Source organism: Dipodomys spectabilis, unplaced genomic scaffold (assembly GCF_019054845.1).
Source record: "Dipodomys spectabilis isolate Male_0828 unplaced genomic scaffold, ASM1905484v1 ptg000215l, whole genome shotgun sequence".
Lineage (NCBI taxonomy): Eukaryota > Metazoa > Chordata > Mammalia > Rodentia > Heteromyidae > Dipodomys > Dipodomys spectabilis.
In genome coordinates, this window is record NW_024870892.1 from 6,929,266 (window position 1) to 6,949,083 (window position 19,818).

Genomic DNA, 19,818 nt, shown 5'->3' on the forward strand with positions numbered 1-19,818 from the left:
CTGCGGCTGCACTGTCCGTCACCATGGAAGCCAGCTGTCACCCCCAGAGGCTGCAGCTATGGGGGACACCTGCTCTTCTCCGGGTCACATTTCCTTAGCAGCCAGTACACACCTGTCTATGTTTGTATCTAATATTGAGAGAAGAAAATACAGCTCAGGGAGAACTTTAGATTATGTGATGGATGTTTTACCCTTAAATATTTTCCTATCCATTTTTGGTACTGATATGAATTTGGGATAGTTGCCACCAGCTCTGAAGGACTTCACGTGCCCAAGCAACTTGTGGGAACCAAGCCTTCCCAAGGGGAAGGAGTTAATTTAAGCAGTGTGCTCTCAGTCCTCTCCTGGACATGTCACGTCTCTGCCATGTCTGAGTTTGGGCTGGGAACTGGAGACTTGGTATGTTTTTATTTGCTATTACCCTTTAATCTGGCCAGTTTTCCACTTATGGAAAGCATCTTGGTTTCCCCTCCCTGCCCCCACAGGTGATTGTAGCAAGCCATGTAGGACCGGGCCTATGCTGTATATTGGAAAAGAAAAGCCAAAGGAAAAAATACACATCAAAGGCTTAGCTTTCTTTCAGTAAATTGCTTATTTTTATTAGGCTAAGCATTTTTGAGAAGTCTTCTTATCTGGCATTTATCAAGCACATCTTTGGGACTTATACTGTTGCTGTACTTATTCCCAGTGATTTGCACCTTGTCCTCCCATAGCGGGGGTCTCCTGTGCGTTCCTGGCACCCACCCCATGCCTGTGGAGGGCTGAGAATGGGTGCAGCATGCTGGGAAGAGTAGGCTGCTGCTGCAGTCCCACCAGTACAGTCTAGGCTACCGTGTGATACACACTACCGTTCAAGTCCACTTTATTTATTTTTTCAATTTTTTTATTGTGATTAAGTGGTTACATAATTTCCCAAATTTCACAGTATTGTGGGATAGTGATGCTCAGTTAAAGTCATGAACACATTCTAACTTTCCTGGAGCAAATTGTCTATCATGGTCTATAACATTTATGAGTTCTATGAGCTTTGCGATACAGTTATTTCTTCCACATTGGGTGGTATGTACATTTCTTTTGTTTTGCATAGCATCAGCTGTTCCCTCTTTCCCACTTGTCCCCTCCCTCCTATCACTGCCATTAAGTTGCTTAGTTCATTTTGGTCAATGTCCAGTGCAGCTGATGGGTCCTGCTGTTATATGTTTTTCCCTGATTCCCTCTAGTTCTGTGTCATCTTCCTGGTTCCCCTCTGGTGTACACACATATACCATACATGTGATCAGCAGCATGGGGTTATTTAGTAGTGATTTGACCAGATGAGTGGAAGTCCTTTGTTTCTTAAGTCCTGTTAATTTTGTAGTATCACCTAACATTTTGGATTTAACATCCACTTATCAGGGACACCATGCACCGTTTGTCTTTTTGCTCTTGGCTTACCTCACTCAACATGATTTCTTTTAGCTCCATCCATTTCCCTGCAAATGCCATTATTTTGTCATTTCTAATGGCTGCATAATATTCCATTGTGTATAGATACCACAATTTTTGGATCCATTCATCTGTGGTGGGACATCTGGGTTGTGTCCATGTTCTGGCTATTGTGAACAGTGTTACAATAAACATGGAGGTGCATGTGTCCTTGTATACTGGTTCCTGTTGTTCAGGATAGATGCCTAGAAATGGTATGACTGGGTCATAAGGGAGGTCAATATTTAGCTTTCTGAAGATCCTCCAGATTGCTTTCCAAAGTGGTTATATAAGTGTACATTCCTACCAGCAGTGTAATAGGGTTCCTCTTTCTCCGCATCCCCTCCAGCATTTGTCGTTGGCTGACAAGGAACCTACCCCGTCCGTGGGGGGACTATGGAGGGGGAGGTGTGCTGGCTGAGAGGAAGAAGCTAGAGCTGAAGTTGTGGCATACTCTTCTTCTCTAATGCACTAATAACATCCTGATACATTTAATAACACATGCACAGAACTCACAGGGTACAGCAAGGGGGCCTCTGTCCCCAGCCCCAACTATCCACTCCCTTGGATCTCCTCTTGGCAGTGTTTGAATACACCTGCAAGATAGCCTTCTGAACACATGCATACATTGTAACATGTGTTAAAGATGAACATTGCCTACACAGCTCCGTGTGTTCCTTATCCTGCACTTGTGTAATCTAGAGACTGTAAGCATATCTGGCTCTGTGTGTGTGTGTGTGTGTGTGTGTGTGTGTGTGTGTGTGTATGTCAGTCCTGGTGCCTGACCTTAGGGCCAGGGCACTGTCACTGAGCTTTTTTGCTCAAGGCTAGTACTCTACCACTTGAGTCACAGCGCCACTTCCAGCTTTCTGGTGATTAATTGGTGATGACTCTCATAGACTTTCCTGCCTAGGCTGGCTTTGAACTTCTGTCCTTAGATTTCAGCTTTCCGAGTAACTTAGAATCACAGGTGTGAGCTACTGGCACCTGGTTAACATTGTCTGTACTACCTGGTGGCCAAACAACCTTGTCCAATTTGGGTAAAGACAGCTGCCTGGATTGGCATTTGGCAGGGACTGTGATGGGAATTTACTGTTCCTGACCCTAAGTAGCTGCTGAAGAGTGCAGCAGTGCTGGACAGCTGTGGAGGTTCTAGAGTTCTACCTTAGAGATCAGTTTGTGACCAGTTTTTATATCATAAAAATTCGCTATCAAATATTGAACAAAAACACTATTTCTACAGAAGATCATACTGGTTTTCAACCTGATTATCATTGTGAAGAATTGGGCCACAGTTTCCAGGATGTGAATGGCGGGGAGCGTCTCCTGTCTCCTGGAGGAGAGCTTCCTGAAGTCGCAAAGGTTCTAAGCTGATTATCAATCTGTGGTGTTTTAGCCATGTTTTTGCCTCCCTTGGGTTAAGAATTGCTGGATTCTGGAGTAGAAGGCTGTTTAACTCTGTGTGAATGGCTAGGCCTGCGGGTGTGCCAGTCTGTGCTCTGCAAATCCCTCTTCAGGTTTCAGTCATTCTCCAGCCTTGCCTATCTGTGACTCAGGCACCCCTTTCCACGTGCCCTATTCTAGTGGATGTGCACAGTCAGCTGTGGATTTACTTTGAAACTTCTCTAGTGGGCTATGATAGCCAACAATGCCCATTTACCATCTATATAGCTGCTTTTATTTTTATTTTTTGGAGGTACTGGGGTTTTAACTCAGGCCTTCAAGTGCTACAAACTGGTTATTTTGAGACCGGGTTCACTTCTTGGCCAGGTCTCCAATGCTCCTGCTTCCTCCAAGTAGCTGGTAAGCACCAGGACACCCGGTGGTTTGTTGATATGTGGTCTTTCAAACTTTTTACCTAGGTAGGTCTTGAGCTGTGATCCTTCTCCACCTTTTGAGTAGCTAGGATTTGTCTTTGGTGAATTATGGGGCCTTTGCTTACCTTGTTCATACAATATTATACGTTTTGTTTTTCCTTAAACTTTCCCCATGATCTCAGTTGTTGTGACTATGTACCATCCCTGAAAACGCTATTACCTTTTAAAATGCTACACTTACTGTGTTCTTAAAAGATGGTGTTTCCTGTGCTGCTCCGGCTGGTCTTGAATGAATGAGGTGAAATGGTCCTCCCACCCCACCTCTCTAGGAGCGGGAGTGCAGGTTAAAAGTCACACCTTTGAGTGCAGTTTCACCTCCCAGGTGCCACTCACAGGTTATGTGAGCGTGGAGATTACCTTGTTTGGCTGTTGGCTGTGTGTGCAGCTTCTGTGGTGGAGCACACCATTGCGTGTGTGCATCTGCCCTGTGCTGTCACTGAGGGCACTAGGACCTAACTACTTGACATCAGTATTGTTGAATTAACTTATTATCTATTTGATCTTCCCAACTACTCAACGAGAAAGGCCATGCTAGCCTTGAATGGGATATGGGCATAGATGCTGAGGGGTGGGGTGACTTGCCTCTGGTGATATAACGTGTTTGCTAGCACTATTTACTGATGTAAAACTTTAAGACAGGTCTCGCTGTGTGGCCCTGGGTAGCCTCACACTCTTGACCCTCCAGCTTTCAGCTTCCTGAGTCTAGGTGCTGGAATCACAAGCATGCACTTCCACTACCGCCCCCGCCCCCCCCCCTCCCCCGCCCAGTCCTGGGGCTTCAATTCTGGGCCTGGCCACTGTCCCTGAGTTTCTTTTGCTCAAGGCTAGTGCTCTACCTCTTGAGCCACAGCACCACATCTGGCTTTTTTTTTTTTTGAATAGTTTATTGTAAATAAGAGTCTCATAGACTTTCATGCCCAGGCTGGCTTTGAGCTGTGATCTGTAAATCTCAGCCTCAAGTAGCTAGGATTATAGATGTGAACCACTGGCTCCCAGCTACAAGTGTGCACTTTTAGTTTGATTTTTGGATAGTTTTTCCTATGAGTCTGCTCTCTGAAGAAACTAGCTATATGCTCCTATGCAAATATTCAGAAGGCTTTTCAGGGGATTTGCAGGCAAGGGCTGGTATATATACAGTATTTATGTAATAAAATGAGTTTAATTACAGCATTAGGTAATGCACTATCATATGACTAACTCAGTCATACAAACACAAAGCTCAGTGCACAATAATCATAAGACAGCAATATAGTACCGTGAACATACAATATACAGTACACATACACTCTGTATTTCTATAGGAATGGAAATAAAGTGCTGGAAAGAAGAAAAAATTACAAAGTTTTACAAAAAATATTAACTAAAATCTTATTGAGATGAAACTTCACTGAATCTGTGAATGTTTTGTGCCAGTCTTGGAGCTTTTGAACTCAGGGTCTATGGACTGTCCCTGAGCTTTGGTGCTCAAGGCTGGCTAGCATTTACCAGTTTAGCCACAGCTCCACTTCCAGCTTTTCTTGGTAGTTCATAGAAGTCTCATGGACTTTCTTGCCTGGTTTGGCTTAGAACCACCATGCTCACTTACATCTCAGCCTCCTGAGACACTAGGATTATAGGCATGAGTTACTGGTACTTAACCATGTGGTTTTTGCCTTGCCTTTCCCCTTGAAAACCAGGATGGTGTGGGAACATGTTCTGCAAAAGGGGAAAATGTCACAATGAGGATGGCATACTGTGATACAGTAGCTCTACCCTGGTGGTTTGGCTTTTGTAAACTGCACAGAAACACTGTTTTAGCTTTGTCTGCCTGGCTTTTAGCCTCGTGTTTATGTTTTAGAGTAAGGGAATAAGTGCATTTGTGAGATGTTTAAATGTGAGGGTGTGTTAAATGTGGGACATTTTTCTGTATAATTGAAAACTTTTTCCAGGGCAGAATCCCATTCAGCAATTTTGGCTGTAGTGTGGGGGCAATCAGTCTACCGTTGGTGTCTTGGGCAGACTCTCTTTGCTAAATCTGAGGCCAGGCTTTGCCACCTCCTCCAGGTCTTTTTTGGTGGTTTCCATTGCTTGCTTTTCTTTCTTTCTTTTTTTTTTTTTGGTCCAGTCGTAGGGCCTGAACTCTGGGCCTGGGTGTTGTCCCTCAGCACTTCAGCTCAAGGCTAGCACTCTACCGCTTGAGCTACAGCACCACTTCCAGCTTTTTTTCTTTTTGCTTATGTGGTGCTGAGGAATGGAACACAGGGCCTCATGCATGCAAGGCAAGCACTCTACCACTGAGCCACCTTCCCAGCCCCGTTTCCATTGCTTTCTTGGCCAAAATTTCCATATCTTCTTCCTTCATAGCATCAAAACCCCCTTCATTTATTTGCTGTGGAATATGCATTATGTCTTTCCATAATACCTTCAAGGCCTTTGGAATTCTTCACCATAGTCTGACCAAGTGTTTTTCCAAGCTTGTTTGATGTTGTTCCAACACTATCAATAACATCGCATACTGTGACCGATCTTAGTAGTTTCTTGTGGTGTTTCTTATCATCGCTTGAGTCTCACAGGCATTATTGTACAGCTCCCTCATGCAGTGTACCTGGAAAGATTTTGTTATGCAGGGCATATGTCAGGACAGAGGGGCTGGATAAAAATTGAAGTATTTACGGGCACGAAGAGGGGACCGCTACACTGGTATTTCTGGGTTCTTCGTAACAAGGAATTGGAGGCATTATTTCTCCTAAGAACTTTTCAACAATTGGAAGAAAGGGTATAATTCCATCGCTTTTGGTATCCGTGAACAACCTGGTTTAGACTTGTAATTTTCAAAGAAGCAAATATTGTGCAGTGAAACCACAGTATTCCTGAGATCGGCCTCACGGAACGCCGTGATTTCCCCCTACAGGACAGGACAAAACCACCTGGAATATTCTCAGTGCTCCAATTCTGGATGATGCGTTAGTGTAAATGCCAAGCTTATCTCTTCTCACGAGGTTCTGAACACACTTTCTTTTCACCATTTAAAAGCAAAACAGCTTTCCGGAAAGTGGCGCTGTGGCTCAAGTGGTAGGGCGCCAGCCTTGAGCCCTGAGCTCAGGGACGCCGCCCAGGCCGAGTGCAAGCCCGCGGCCGGCAAAACGGCAGCTTCTGGGTTCTCCGGCCTCTGCCCCGGCGGAGGCCCGATCCGGCGGCGGGCTCGGGTCCACCCCGGCGGGCTCGCCGTCCGCTGACCGAGGCCCTGGTCCGCGTTCGGGAAGGCCGGCTACGGCCGCCGGTCGCTTCCAGTCGCGCACTGGAGTGGAAGTGGCATCCCAACGAGTCCGCGAGGCGCCCGGTGGGTCCGTGGGTCCCCGGCCTCCCCCGAGGGCCCGGAGCCGCCGTGGGGCGGGCGCGGCGTGGCTCCCGCGGGCAGGACTCGGAGCCGGCCGGAAGAGGCCGCGGGCGCGGGGTGACGACGTCACTTCCGGCGCCGCGCCCACTTCCGGGTGCGGGCAAGGCCGTGAGCAGTAGCATCTCTGAGGAAGGGAAGCGGGTGAGCGGGCCGGGCGCCGGGCGGCGGAGGCGGGCCCAGGCCGGCCGCCGCGCTCACGCCGCTCTCACGCCGCGCTCTGTGTTGCAGGTGTACCCGGAGCCGCGGACCGAGAGCGAGTGCCTGAGCAACATCCGCGAGTTCCTGCGCGCCTGCGGGGCCTCCCTGCGCCTGGAGGTGGGTGAGCGCCGCGGCCCGGGGCCGGGGACCGGGGTCGGAGCCGGAGGGTGCGGGGGGTGTGGGGTCAAGGGGGCGGGCAGAAGGGGCGGGGTTAGGGGTCAGGTCGGGTCAGGGGAATGGGGGGCGGGGCTGGGGAGGGGGTGGATCAAGGGAATGGGGTGCCGGGGGTGGGGGCGGGGACGGGCCGAGGGGCGGGGCGGGTGAGGGGAGTGGAGATGCCGGGGGTGGGGTCGGGGCTGTGGAGGGGTTAGGTCCGGGGAGCGGGGGGTGTGGGGGTGCCGGGGCTGCGGTCGGGGGAATGGGGGTGCCGGGGGTGGGGGCGGGGACGGGAATGGGGGTGCCGGGGGCGGGGCTGGGCGATCCCGGGTTGCCTTGGGGACCGGAAGGGGGTCGAGGGTCCAGGCATCCCTTTCGCTGATCTTGCTGCCTTTGTGGTTCGCCGCGGCCGCAGGCGTGGCAGACCCGGGGCGGTTGCCCCCGTAGTGGAGCGGCGGGCGTGCGGAACCCCGCGCCGCCTCTGCCCCCTCAGGACCGGTGGTTGCCCGGGCGCGCGCCAGCGAATCTTCATAACCACCGTTGTGGGGGCCTGGGCTCCCGTCCAGTCCTGAGCCGGCTCTGGGGCATTCTCCCGGCTCCTCAGCAGGTGATCTAGTGGCCTGGGTTGAAATGAAGTGGCCGGAAACCCTCCTGGCTCCCTGCCTCCTCTGCCTTTTCCCCCTCGGGCTGGGAACCCTGTGGTTTTACTGGGCCTCTTAGCATGTACATTCGGAAACTCTTAGGAACCGGCGTGTGGCGTTGTAAGATGGAGAGAGAGAGTGAGAGTGAGAGTTTAGTGTGTGTGTTTTCTCCCCCCCCTTCCCATGTTGCATAATGCTTTCTATTATGTGTGGCTCATTGGATCTTCCCATGGTCAGCTCTGGTGGTTTCTTTTATCATTTGTAATTTTTCTAATACCTGGGGTAGTGCTTTACACCAGAAACCTTTTCTAGAAAACTGCTTGCTGAAATGGTTGCAGTCAGTTCTAAACCTTGCCATTTATGTTTGGTACTTTTTTAGCTTAGCATTTCATCTTGATCTTTGTGGTAGGATTTTATTTTCTTCAGACCACCGAGTTTTGTTTGTATGTATTTTTGAAACTTCCATTGCACATTAAGATGATGTGATGTCAGTGTTAAGATGTTTTAAGAAAGTATTTTTATTTTTCCAAAGTTGCTCTTGGTATTTCATATAGCATCTACTTTTTTTTTTTTTTTTTAGCAGTTGTATATTCAGAGGCATTCTGAAGGGAGTCTTTCACTCTTGTGTCCACAGAATCTACATCAGTGCATGGCACAGAGTAGGCCTTGCATAAAATACTTGTGAAAGATCAAGTGAAGTTAGCACAGAGTAGGCTTTGTAAGTATTTTGTATAGATCTGGTGAGTTTGACTTGGTAATGGGCAACAAGTAGTTTTCCCTTGAGACCTATCAGTTGTGACTTATTTTGTGACTTTTCTGTTGTGATTATTTTTAGAGTACCTCCAATCAGATTAAAATGAACACTGTAGAGGCAAAAACTAGTATTCTTTCAAGCTGAGTGTCCTAATTACCTAGGAGATAATAAAAATAAAATAGTAAGAAAACAGCATATGAGAAGACTCCATTTGTTTAGTCACTGAATTTCAGGGAGTATCCCGATAAAGAACCTGTGTATGATATGGCTCCATCTCCGGCTCACAACCAGGGATCAGTGGTATTATACAGTAAGTCCTGTTTCCCACAGCAGAAAGAACTCCTTGGGTATTCTCTCAGTGAGATGGAGGAGACGGGGAAGACATTACATGTGTGAAGTGTGTCCCAGGATTTACACATTCATTAAATTGTGAATGTGAGAGACTGACAGGCAACATTGTAAAATCTTCAATTATCTCTTTAGTATTCTGTAGAGATCCTTTCAGACTGAATCATGTTATTAATACCTTTTTTGGTATATGTATTTTATAGTTTGTTTCCAGTTTAAACACACTCAGTGATTTCCTGAAGGAAAAAGAGAGCATCATGGCTACTGTGTCAGTTGTCAGTTATTTTAATGCACACACTTCTTAATTAGCTGTTGAAAATCAGATATTCCTTTAGGAGTTGTTCTGATTATGAAAGAAGCTTCGTAGGTTATATTTAAAAGAATTTCATGCGGTTAACATTAACTGTTAGAATTTGAGAAACAACTGTAGGCTTTTATTTAGAAGACACTTGCTTTTGTAATTTAAGAATTGGACAGTTTTGTGCTGTAAAGCAATACACACAACTTACATGACCTTTTCAGCTTCTTGGGGGGTAACTTTGCCACCAGCATATCTTTTTTTTTTTTTTTAAATAGATTATCTTCCCATGTGTTTGTATCTTTAATTTCTTTCAGCAGTATTTTGTGTATTCCCCACTCCCTAGTTTTGAGAATTTTGGTATTTTTGATGTTATTGTAAATGTCATTTTCTTCTTTGATCAGTCATTGTTAATGCAGAGAAATACAACTGATGATTGTATTTTGATTTTGTATCCTTTATTATTATTATTCTAAAGGTGATATATGGAGGGATTACAGTTACATGAGTCAGGTAATGAGTACACTTTTTTTTCAAATTCAGTGTCTTCTGTTCCCCCATTCCTAGTCTGCTAAATTTATTTATTTATTTTATTTATTTATTTATTTTTTTGGGTCCGGTTGTGGGGCCTGAACTCTGGGCCTGGGCGCTGTCCCTCAGCTCTTCAGCTCAAGGCTAGCGCTCTACCACTTGAGCCACAGCGCACTTCCGGCTTTTTTCTTTTTGCTTATGTGGTGCTGAGGAATCGAATCCAAGGCCTCATGCATGCAAGGCAAGCGCTCTACCACTGAGCCACCTTCCCAGCCCTGCTAAATTTATTAGTTGTATTTTTTTTCATGAATAGACAACCATGTGTGTGTGTGTGTGTGTGTATGTGTGTATGCACACGTTTGATCATGTCATCTGCAAAGCCAGGTAATTTTACTTTTTCCTTTCCAATTTAGATGACTTTGACTTATTTTTCTTATTTAATTGCTCTGATTGGTACTTGTAATACTATGTTCAATAAATACAGTGAGAATGATGCCATTGTTTGTTCCTGGTATTCCAGTAAAACTTTTAGTTTTTTTGACCCCTAACTGTGCTGTAGCTTTGTGCTTAGCTATATGGCTCTTACATTGAGGTAGCAACGCTCTTTCTTTAAAACCGTTTTGTTTTTGTCATTAGGACAGGAAACCTGAGTACTGGGTTGCCAGTTTCCTTCTATGTGTAGCTCACAGAACAACCAAAATCTTAGTAATGGTAATGATGATAATAATGATGAGGATGTGTTAGGAATCTTATTTAAGGAAAAGTGAGTTAGAGAGAGGCAAGCCAGACCTGTCATAGGACATTGCTTGTGTTTTGTCAGGTAAAATAGCCATAGAGATGCAGAATAATTCCTCTCCTTTTCCTTCCCCTCTCTGTACCAGTTTTAAGGCTTACACTCAAGTCCTGAGCACTTTCGTGTTTTGTTTTGTGGTTTTTTTTTTTTTTTGGCCAAGGGTAGTGTACTACCACTTGGGCCACAGCTCCACTTTAGGCTTTTTGGTGAATAATTGGAGATAAGAGTCTTAGGGGAGTTTTCTGCCTGGGCTGTCAATGACTCTCAGATCTCAGCTTCCTGAGTAGCTAGGATTACAGGTGTGAGTCACGAATGCCTGGATAGAATAATTTGTTTTTCAGTGTTTTTGCTGCATTACTCAAGTGTTGGCAATTTATATATGATGTTTGTAAACAAGCAAATGTTGGATGTGTATGCACGTTAACTTATATATTCAAATACAGTACATAAGCTGCCAAGATTTTCTCACCCAGTACATTATCTAAATAAGTATCTGGAAGGAATTGAAGCAGAGATACCTTCCTAGGGAAAGAACTATTTGTTAACACCAGTACACCTGTGATGTGTTTACAAGTTTGTATTTTAAGATCTAAGTTTAGGACAAATGAATGAGTCCATTTTTCAAATGGCCCACTATTAAGCTAGCCCATATTAATAACTTGTAGCTTGAAGGATGTTATCAACAAAATGATTGTTATAAGCTTATAAGAAAAGCATCTACTGTTTTAAATTTTTTATATTTGCACATACTGGGTAATAATTATAATGTACTTAGCTTTTTAGTTACAAATTTGAAACATGGACTTTAGCATTCATATGGTAAAGGTGGATATTTAAGTTTGGATTTTTCAGTCTGAAGTCCAGATTGTAATTATGAAGTGGGAGCCATGCTTGACTTGTAAGTTTTCCTAGCATAGTCCTCTCTACCCAGATAGGGCCCGTCTTGTGGGATGGAGAAGGGACTTGGATGACTGTACGAGGGAATCTTGACAGGTAGTTCATTGCCAAGGCTTTGTGGCTGAAGAGCTGATGATGGACTTGTGCAGTGTGGCCACATAGCTCTGGAGAGGAAAGTAATGGGTTTGGATGGCACTGTTGTTGTGCCTGCCAATAAGAAATTAAGGGAATCTGTCAGCCAAAGCAAAACATCCCTTCATTCTCCATTCTAATTCTAGTGCAGCTACATGTGCCCTGGTTGGAAAGGTAGCCATAATTCCATTGATCTTCCCATCTGTTTGGCATACAAGCTAACCATGAAATTATTCGCTAGGTCTGTGTGTGCACGTGTGCGTGCATGTACACATATATGTACTGGCTCTAGGGCTTGAACTCAGAACCTCATGTGCTCTCTTTGACTGTGCCAGCTCACAGCTGGTACTCTACCAACTGTACCACACCTCTAGTGAGTCTTTTTTTTGGTTACTTGGAGATAGAATCTTGTCTATTTTTCTGCCCAGGCTGGCTTGGAACTATGTTCTTCATAAGTAGCTAGGATTACAGGTGTGAGCCATTGGTGTCTCACTTTGCTAGCTTCATATATTTATTTAACTTCTCTGGAGAAATAAAAACCATCCAAAGGCTCAGGTTTAGAATGGAAATCCCTATTTCCACCTACGCTCTTAGACATTTTTGTTAGTTTTTAGGTCTCTAGAATGAGTAGAGAATGAATTGTAGACCAGTAATTTACACAAAGCTTGCTTCATAATCTAGGTTTTTTTTTTTTTTTTACTTCTTTTTATTTTTAATTTATGGGACTGAGATTGAACTCATGGCCTTGTGAATGCTAGGTAAGCTCTCTACTTACAGGTTTTTACAAAAAAATGCATTTCTCTGCATTAATGTGTGATATGATGATAATCATTTAACCATTGTAAAATGATTAAATAAAGCTAATCAATATATATAGTACCTTATGTTCTCATTTGTGATGAGAATGCTTGAAATGTCTTTAGTCACCATACTGTGTACAAGTTACCACGTGGGGCAGGCAAGTTGTTCTGGGCAGCTCTGGCAGAAAGCAGAGCTTGAGAGAGTGGCTTTTCATTTTCCAGTCTTACAATTGAGAGAGTTAAAAGAAGTTTAGGTGGTTGGTGTTTTTTTTTTTTTAATCCAAATATTTTTAAATTTAATTTTATTGTCAAGGTAATGTATAGCAGGGTTACAGTTACATACATTTCTGGTTGGTGTTGTTATGATCTGGGATGGCTCAGTGAATTGTAGTGAGGTTTTGGAAAGGAAAGACCCCATTTCTGGAATTCTTTATATATAGGCTCCTCCATGGTCTGTGTAACCACACAGGCTTCACATGAGGAACTTAAGCTTCACTCTCTGGCTTCTCTCTGAATTTTGTTACTGATGGGGATGGGCTCAAGGTATTTTCACATTCTGCAGGGGATCTTTCAGCTCATCACATTCCTGGCAGAGGCACACACTGTTCCTCAGAGGCCCTGTCCCGTGATGGAGGAGTACAGGTTCCCCATCTCACACAGCTGTTGTTACAGAGTGAGGACTGAGCTGCTCAGAGCCCCAGTGCTGCCGCTCTGCTGCCGCCTTTGGTTTTTGCAGTCTTCAGGGCTGTTTCTGTTCTCGTGCACTCTGTGTGACATGTGACCTGCTTCATGCCCTGATAGTCATGGGCTTCTCTTCTCCACTCTTGGCCACCCTGCGAGGGTGGCTCTTGTAGGCTCCAGTTTGTGTCTTGCCAGCCTCCATCTGTCCCTGATGTGGTGCCGCTCTGCCTAATCAGGATGATGGGAGAGTTGCCATCAGGTGGCGGTGTGTCCAGGAACTGCCCATGGTCTGAGGGGCCCTAGTGTATGACCTCCTTCTTGCCCTTTCTTGTGTGCTAGGGCTTTCAGTACCAGTCCTATAAGACTCCGTGAGATGTCTCTATAACTAGTGCTTGTTGATTGGCTTGCTTGCTTTTTAATGTGTGATCTCTGTTCTGTGCTAGATTTCAATGATTGAAGTAGCTCTACAGATGTTATTTATACCTGCAGCAGCTACTGTGAAGTATATGTTGTTTTCTAGAGATTGAGACACTGTGGCCAGCAAGGGAGCGTGGTCCCTTTGCTGTGAGCATGGGGCCAGGCTACAGTTCTACTGTCCTTTCTGTGTCTGTGCCAGGAGTGGACTCTCTTTCTTTCCATTTGCAGAGCCTCTTCTAAGCCAGCTCAGACCCCATCACTGCTGCAGCTTCTCCATTCTTTCTGGGTGCTCTCTCTCTTTGCTTTTGTCTCTTTTGTGCTTTATACAGTGTCATCTGTAAGGGAAACCTTCCACTGGAAGGCGGATTGGTATCTCACTTAAAAGGTAGTAAGTACAACATGTTGTACTCTCCCCTCCTTCATAAACACCATTATGCTTCTTAGCACTAGTGTGTTATTAATGTTTAAGACTTTGTATTCAAAACTGGCTCAAGTAAACAAGCAGATTTTTAAAATCTCCATGTCCAGTAGCGTATGAGCTATCACGTCATATCAAGTGACTGTTGCTGGTCCTATCCCCTGAGGTCACTTTGAGGGAGGGACAGCTGGCAGGTGGCATGCTGCCGCATGTTGACTTGGCTGGCTCCTGCTTTAGGTGCTGGCTCACCTGTGGCAGAGCTCAGTGGAAGATGCCCAGGGCTTTGGAAACAAAACCACTGCAGAGTGTGAGAGCTGGTGAGGCCCTTGAGTCTGGTTTACAGACTGCACTTGCCCTATTTCTCTTGCTATGGGGTAAGAGAAACTGCGGTGGTCTCATTCTGTGTCTCCTTGTGCCTGCGTGGTTCTGTACTGGTCTGGCTCTGCATCAGGAAAGTGGTTACAGCCGTTCTAGATCTTTGTCTAAGGACAGGCAGTCCTAGGAAGCGTGGTAGGTGCAGAGTGAAGGAGCCCATGCATGATTTTTGTTCCCTTCCTAGAGGGTGTCTAGTTGAGACCAGGTGGGGTGGTCAGTGGGGTTGGGTGTTCTGGTTGGCTGGTAGAGAGGCAGTTTGTACCTGCCAGTTAAGCCTCAGGAGTGTCTGCAATGCAGCCTCTCTCCCTGGCTGTGCAGGTGAGAACACAGGGTCGATGCCTTGCTCTGTCAATTTAGCATTCTGCTGCCAGGCCAGGTCTGACCTCCTGAGTCTGGGAAGGTCACGGGTAGGAACTCTCATACTCTTACAGTGTGGCCAGTCACAGTTTGCTGTGAACCAGGGTGTTCAGTATTAGCCAAATGGTGTGTGTGTGTTGGGGGGAGTTATAATGAGAGAGTCTATATTTTTATTTTCCCCCTAAGTGCTATGGAGAATGAAACAACGATAGTCATTATGAGTGGGGAAATCGGCGTGAGGTATGAGCTGTGGACAGGCTGGGCTGATATGGACAAGCGCTGGTGTCTGGAAAGCTATGCAGTCACCCAACTACTGAGCTCCCCTCTTCTATTTCCTCTGTGTGTGTGTGTGTGTGTTTGTGTGTGTGTGTGTGTGTGTGTGTGTGTGTGTTTATGTGTGTGTGCTAGCTATCTTACTGGCTAGACAAATGCTCTGTCACTGAGCTACATGCTCAGCCCCTCCCACCTTTTCTGAGTCTTGTGAAACAGGTTTCTTTGATTATCTTTTTTTTTTTTTGGTTGGTTATGGGGCCTGAACTCTGGGCCTGGGTGCTGTCCCTCAGCTCTTTAGCTCAAGGCTGGCATTCTACCACTTGGAGCTACAGCGTCATTTCTGGTTTTCTGGTTTTCTGGTGGTTTATTGAACTTTGCTGCCAGGGCTGGCTTTGAACCGCGATCCTCAGATCTTAGCCCCCTGAGTAGCTAGGATTACAGGCGAGAGCCACCAGCACCCAGCTCTTTGATTATCTTGTAGTCTTCATCTTTCTATTTTTGTTTGAAAACAAATCAAGAAAATCCAGGTCACAGGTGGAAGGGGAGCCCCTCCCTTTGCCTGGCAGGTGCGGAGTGTCCTGGGGACTTGCCAGGGAATAGCTTCCCATGTGTTAGTGAAACAAACTCCAAACCCTTCCCAGACCGTATTTAAACATGAAGTCTGGTACCTAGTGTGGTTAGTTTTTTCATGTTTTAAAAATTGTCTTAGATCAGTTATCTGGGGGTGGGGTGGGATCTCATCATTATATCTTCACAATTAAACACAGTATTCCAGTCCATTTTATCCCATTTCATACTTCCTGCACTCTTCCCTCTAAGAAACAGCATTGCTGGCATCCCCTTCTCATGGTTGAAAACTTTGACAGTGTTAGTCCTCTACCCTCCCTCCCCTGGCACTCCCCCACTCCTGCTAGTCTCCACTGGCCCTCAGAGTCTCTGCCCGCTCCCCACTCACCGTTGTCTTTTGTTGAGTTTCTTTATGCTGCGCTCATAGATACTTGTGATGTGTAATAGTTACCCACTCTCTTTCTCTTTCCATTCTCCTCTCTTCTTCTTCTGAGTAGTCTGTTAGTTTGATTCATGTTCTCTTTAGCCATCATTTTTATACTTAACTATATGTCCTTGAGTATGTATGAATGCTATTTAGGTCTAATTTCCACATATAGCTGATTTTTTTTTTTTTTTTTTAGCTTGGCTTTTCTTATTCAGTAGGATGTCTTCTAGTTGTCTAGTTCTCTAACATGTAGCTGGGTTTTTGTTTTTTTTTTGAGCTTCTCTTGCTCAGTAAGGTGTCTTCTGGTTGTGTAGTTCTCTAGTTAGTCTAGTGTGGTAGTTCATGCCTGTAATTCCAGCTGTGTGGGAGACATAGATCTAAGTCTGGCCTCCCTAAAAAAAAAAAAAAAGCGAAAAGGATTAAAGACATGGTTCAAGAGGCCTTGGGTTCAAACCTCAGTACTACACTCTCCTCCTACCCCGCCCCAAAGCCCCAAACAAATGAAACTTTATCCAGAATATGTATTCCTGCCTAAATTTACACTAGTTTGTAATTTTTTTTCCCTCAAAATTCGTAGACAGTAACTTCAGAAGCTACCCTGTGTCCAGTGGTCCTGCTTCTCCTGGCTAGGCAAATGCGGAAATGGGATATTTGCTTTTATTCTGCCAAGAAGACTGATTTGTCAGTCCCCGGATGATATTCACCAGGGTTTGAGTGGGGAGCCTCACAGAGACACCTGCCCCAGGATTTGGAGGTGCTGATGAGTCTAGTATTTGGAGTTGGTCAGTGAACTGGGGTCTTCAAACTGGGTTCTGCTGAGTAGTGTGAGTACCCAGCTGGGAGGAAGGCACCTTGTTTCCTGGGCCTGCAAAAGAGCAGGAAGCCCTGGCAGAGTAGGGCCAGGGAAATGCACTTTTCTCCAGCCTGTATGCTGAGGCAAGAAGACAGCATGAGGCCAGAACAGCGTAGCACAGGACCCACTGTTGTGACACTCTGGGAAAGGCCCGTGACTGGGGAGGGGATGCCTTAATCTCCTGTGTTGGGAGAGGGTGTCCAGTCGGTGTAGAGCCTCACAGCCCCTTCTCCCCTGTGTGTTTATGTTGAAACTTTAACAGACCATTCGAGCAAATACGTGTGTGCCTTTTATAGCTCACTGGTACTCATGTTCTGCCCATGTTTTGTCTCTAACCCATTTCAATTTTATTTTGTTTATTTTATTTTATTTTTTTGTTGGTTGTGGGACTTGAATTCTGGGCCTGGGCTCTGTCCGTCAGCTCTTCAGCTCAAAGCGAGTGCTCTGGCCACTTGAGTCACAGTGCCACTTCTAGTTTTCTGGTGGTTCATTGGAGGTAAGAGTCTCATGGACTTTCCTGACCAGGCTGGCTTTGAATCATGATCCTCAGATCTCAGCCTCTTGGGTAGCTAGGATTATAAGCATGAGCCATCAGCGCTAGCTCAATTTTATTTTTTGTCATGACTTTTCATTTACAAATTATTTTGTCTTTATTGTTTAAGACTCTGTGTGTGTGTGTGTGTGTGTGTGTGTGTGTGTGTGTGTGTGTGTGTGTTTCAGACAGGATCTCTCTATGCAGCAGACAGGATATCTCTATGAGATACTTCTCAGTCTTCCAAGTGCTTGGATTATAGGTGTACACCTTTATACCTGGCTCTGTATTTTAAAATAAGTGAGCCTTTTTATTTATTTGTGGTGTTGGAGTTTGAACTCAGGGCTTGCTTACTTCAGCTGATTATCTATAGCTTGAGCCATGCTTTCTGCCCTACTTTTTACTGGTTATTTTGGAGATGGAGATTCATGGACTTTTCTGCCCCCATGGGCTCTGAATTAGGATCCTCTGGATCTAGCCTTCTGAGTAGCTAGGATTATAGCTGTTAGCCACTGGTATCTGGTTGTGATTTCTAAAAAAATTTTAGTGCTTGTACAGGGGCTTGAACTCAGGGCCTTGTGCTCTCTCTCTCACTTGGCTTTTTTGCTCAAAGTTGTCATTCTGCCACTTGAGCCATAAGTTTTGCTTATGGCTAATAGAAGATAAAATCTCTTGGATTTATCTCCCCTGACTGACTTTGAACTACCTTCTTCAGATCTCAGCCTCCTGCATACCTAGGATTACAAGCGAGAGCCACCAGTGCCTGGCTATAGTGAATTTTTAGTAAGTGAATATTTAGGTGCAGATAACCTGTGCTACAAAGTAGAAAGAAATTTAGTTAAGATTTAGATGTATAGGTCAAGTGTAGTGGGTCATGCATGTAACCCCATCTATGCGTGAGATGGAGATTGGAAAGATCTTTCTGTTTGAGGTCAATCTGGGCAACAAGGAAGAACATCGGCTCAGCCAGTGAGCAGAAGCTATGGCCTGTACCCGTGCTGCTGGTTGCGTGCTGTGGTCCCAGCTCTGTGTGTTGTCATAGGCAGGAAGATTCTACTCTGAAACTGGTTCTGGACAGAACTCAAAATACAACCTAAAGCAAAAAGAACTGGAGGTAAAGTGCCTGCCAAGCAAGTTACAAGGCCCTGAGTTCAAACCCTGCCACTGCCAAAAAGATTTGGACTGTGAAATTACAGAAGCAGCTTTCTATGTATCCTGTTTATTTGGACTCTGATGCATAACTCTGAGCCAGTTAGTGAAATGCAGGGTATGTTTGTTGCCAGGAAAACAAGGGAATGGAACAGTTGAGTTCCGTGTAGCTCCAGGTATAAGTCAGCTCCATTCTTGTATTTCTTCACTATTCTCTCTTAACCTAGCGTGAGTTGATTGACAATTCAGATTGTACAACTCTATGAACTATGCTTATACGGGCTGTACTGTACGATGCGCTTGTTTTGGATTTCGTTGTGATGGAGGTACTAAAAGGAAGGACCAGAGCAGGGAAGCTTTGGGGCGAGAATCTGCATGGTTAGAGGTTTGAGCTGTCTGAACTTCAACATTGTGCTCCTTTATGGAGAGAAGAGCCGGGAACTTTCCTTCCCTTATCAGCACGGGGCTCTTGCTTGGGAACTAGCCTGTGGAAGACGAGGCTCTGGAACAGGAGGGGCCGCTTACTTCAGGACGTGAGCATTCCAGGAAGAGGTAGTGGAAGCCATGAGATCTGCTTACTTTAGCATTACTTGGATGGCTGATGTTCTAACAGTGGTTTGGGTTTGTTTCATGGTGAATGGGGACACTCCAGTTTGTATACAGCTTAGGGAGAAGCACTTTAATCTGCTCCCTTGCCCTGGGGAGAGTAGGTAGCTTGGTAAATACTTGAAAGGGGCACTGGGCAGGGATGTGGGTACTGTGAGAGGTATACCTGGCATGGCTCAGGCTTAAGAGAGCAAAGAAACACTAGTGGCTGGGAAAATGCAGGGAGCATCTGATGGGGGTAGCTTTTGGCCAAGATTTGATGAAGGTCAAAAGACTTGTTCCTGCTGCTGGATTGACAGCTGGGCAGCTCAAATGGATCTGTTGACATGAACCAAGATGTTTTGGTCTGATCAAGTGTTGGGAGAAGGAATGAGAGGACTCTGGACTCCTGTGGCATTTTAGGTCCTGGCCTAGGGCTTGGAGCACAGGGACCTGGTGTTAGGGGGAAGAGCGTGGGTAGGGTGGGGTGAGGGGGTGGGGGAGGGGTGTCTGTGAGACAGCTTAGTAGCATGGATTTTGAGGCAAAGTGAGCAGTTGAAGTCAAGTTATGGTGTGCAGAGAGCCTCAGGGGCTGCTTCCCAGGGCCACAAAGGACTGTTTCCCAGGGGCACAGGGGACTGCTTCCCAGGCACAGGGGACTGCTTCCCAAGGACACAGAGGACTGCTTCCCAGGCAAAGGGATTGCTTCCCAGGGGCACAGGGGACTGCTTTCCAGGGGCACAGGGGACTGCTTCCCAGGCACAGGGTACTGCTTCCAAAGGACACAGAGGACTGCTTCCCAGGGTCACAGGGGACTGACTGCTTCCTACTGTCAGGAGCCAAGAGCTGTGGTACATGTAGAGGAGGAGGTCTAGAAGGCTCTTTGTTTCCTGGGAGGAGGTACCTGTTAAAAGCTGAG

The 19,818-nt window shown here is 45.7% G+C and overlaps 1 protein-coding gene across 4 annotated transcripts in view; it reads left to right on the forward strand.

Moving 5' to 3' along the window:
- Arhgef7 (Rho guanine nucleotide exchange factor 7) overlaps nucleotides 1–19,818 on the forward strand; it is a 107,202-nt gene that overhangs the window by 19,509 nt on the left and 67,875 nt on the right. For 3 of the 4 annotated variants that reach the window (XM_042697088.1, XM_042697084.1, XM_042697085.1), the window contains exon 2: nucleotides 6,946–7,032. In XM_042697088.1, coding sequence (XP_042553022.1) covers nucleotides 6,946–7,032 — 87 coding nt within the window. Of the gene's footprint in view, nucleotides 1–6,802; nucleotides 6,859–6,945; nucleotides 7,033–19,818 lie in introns of those variants that run through there. The other variant, XM_042697087.1, reaches the window with a different exon arrangement.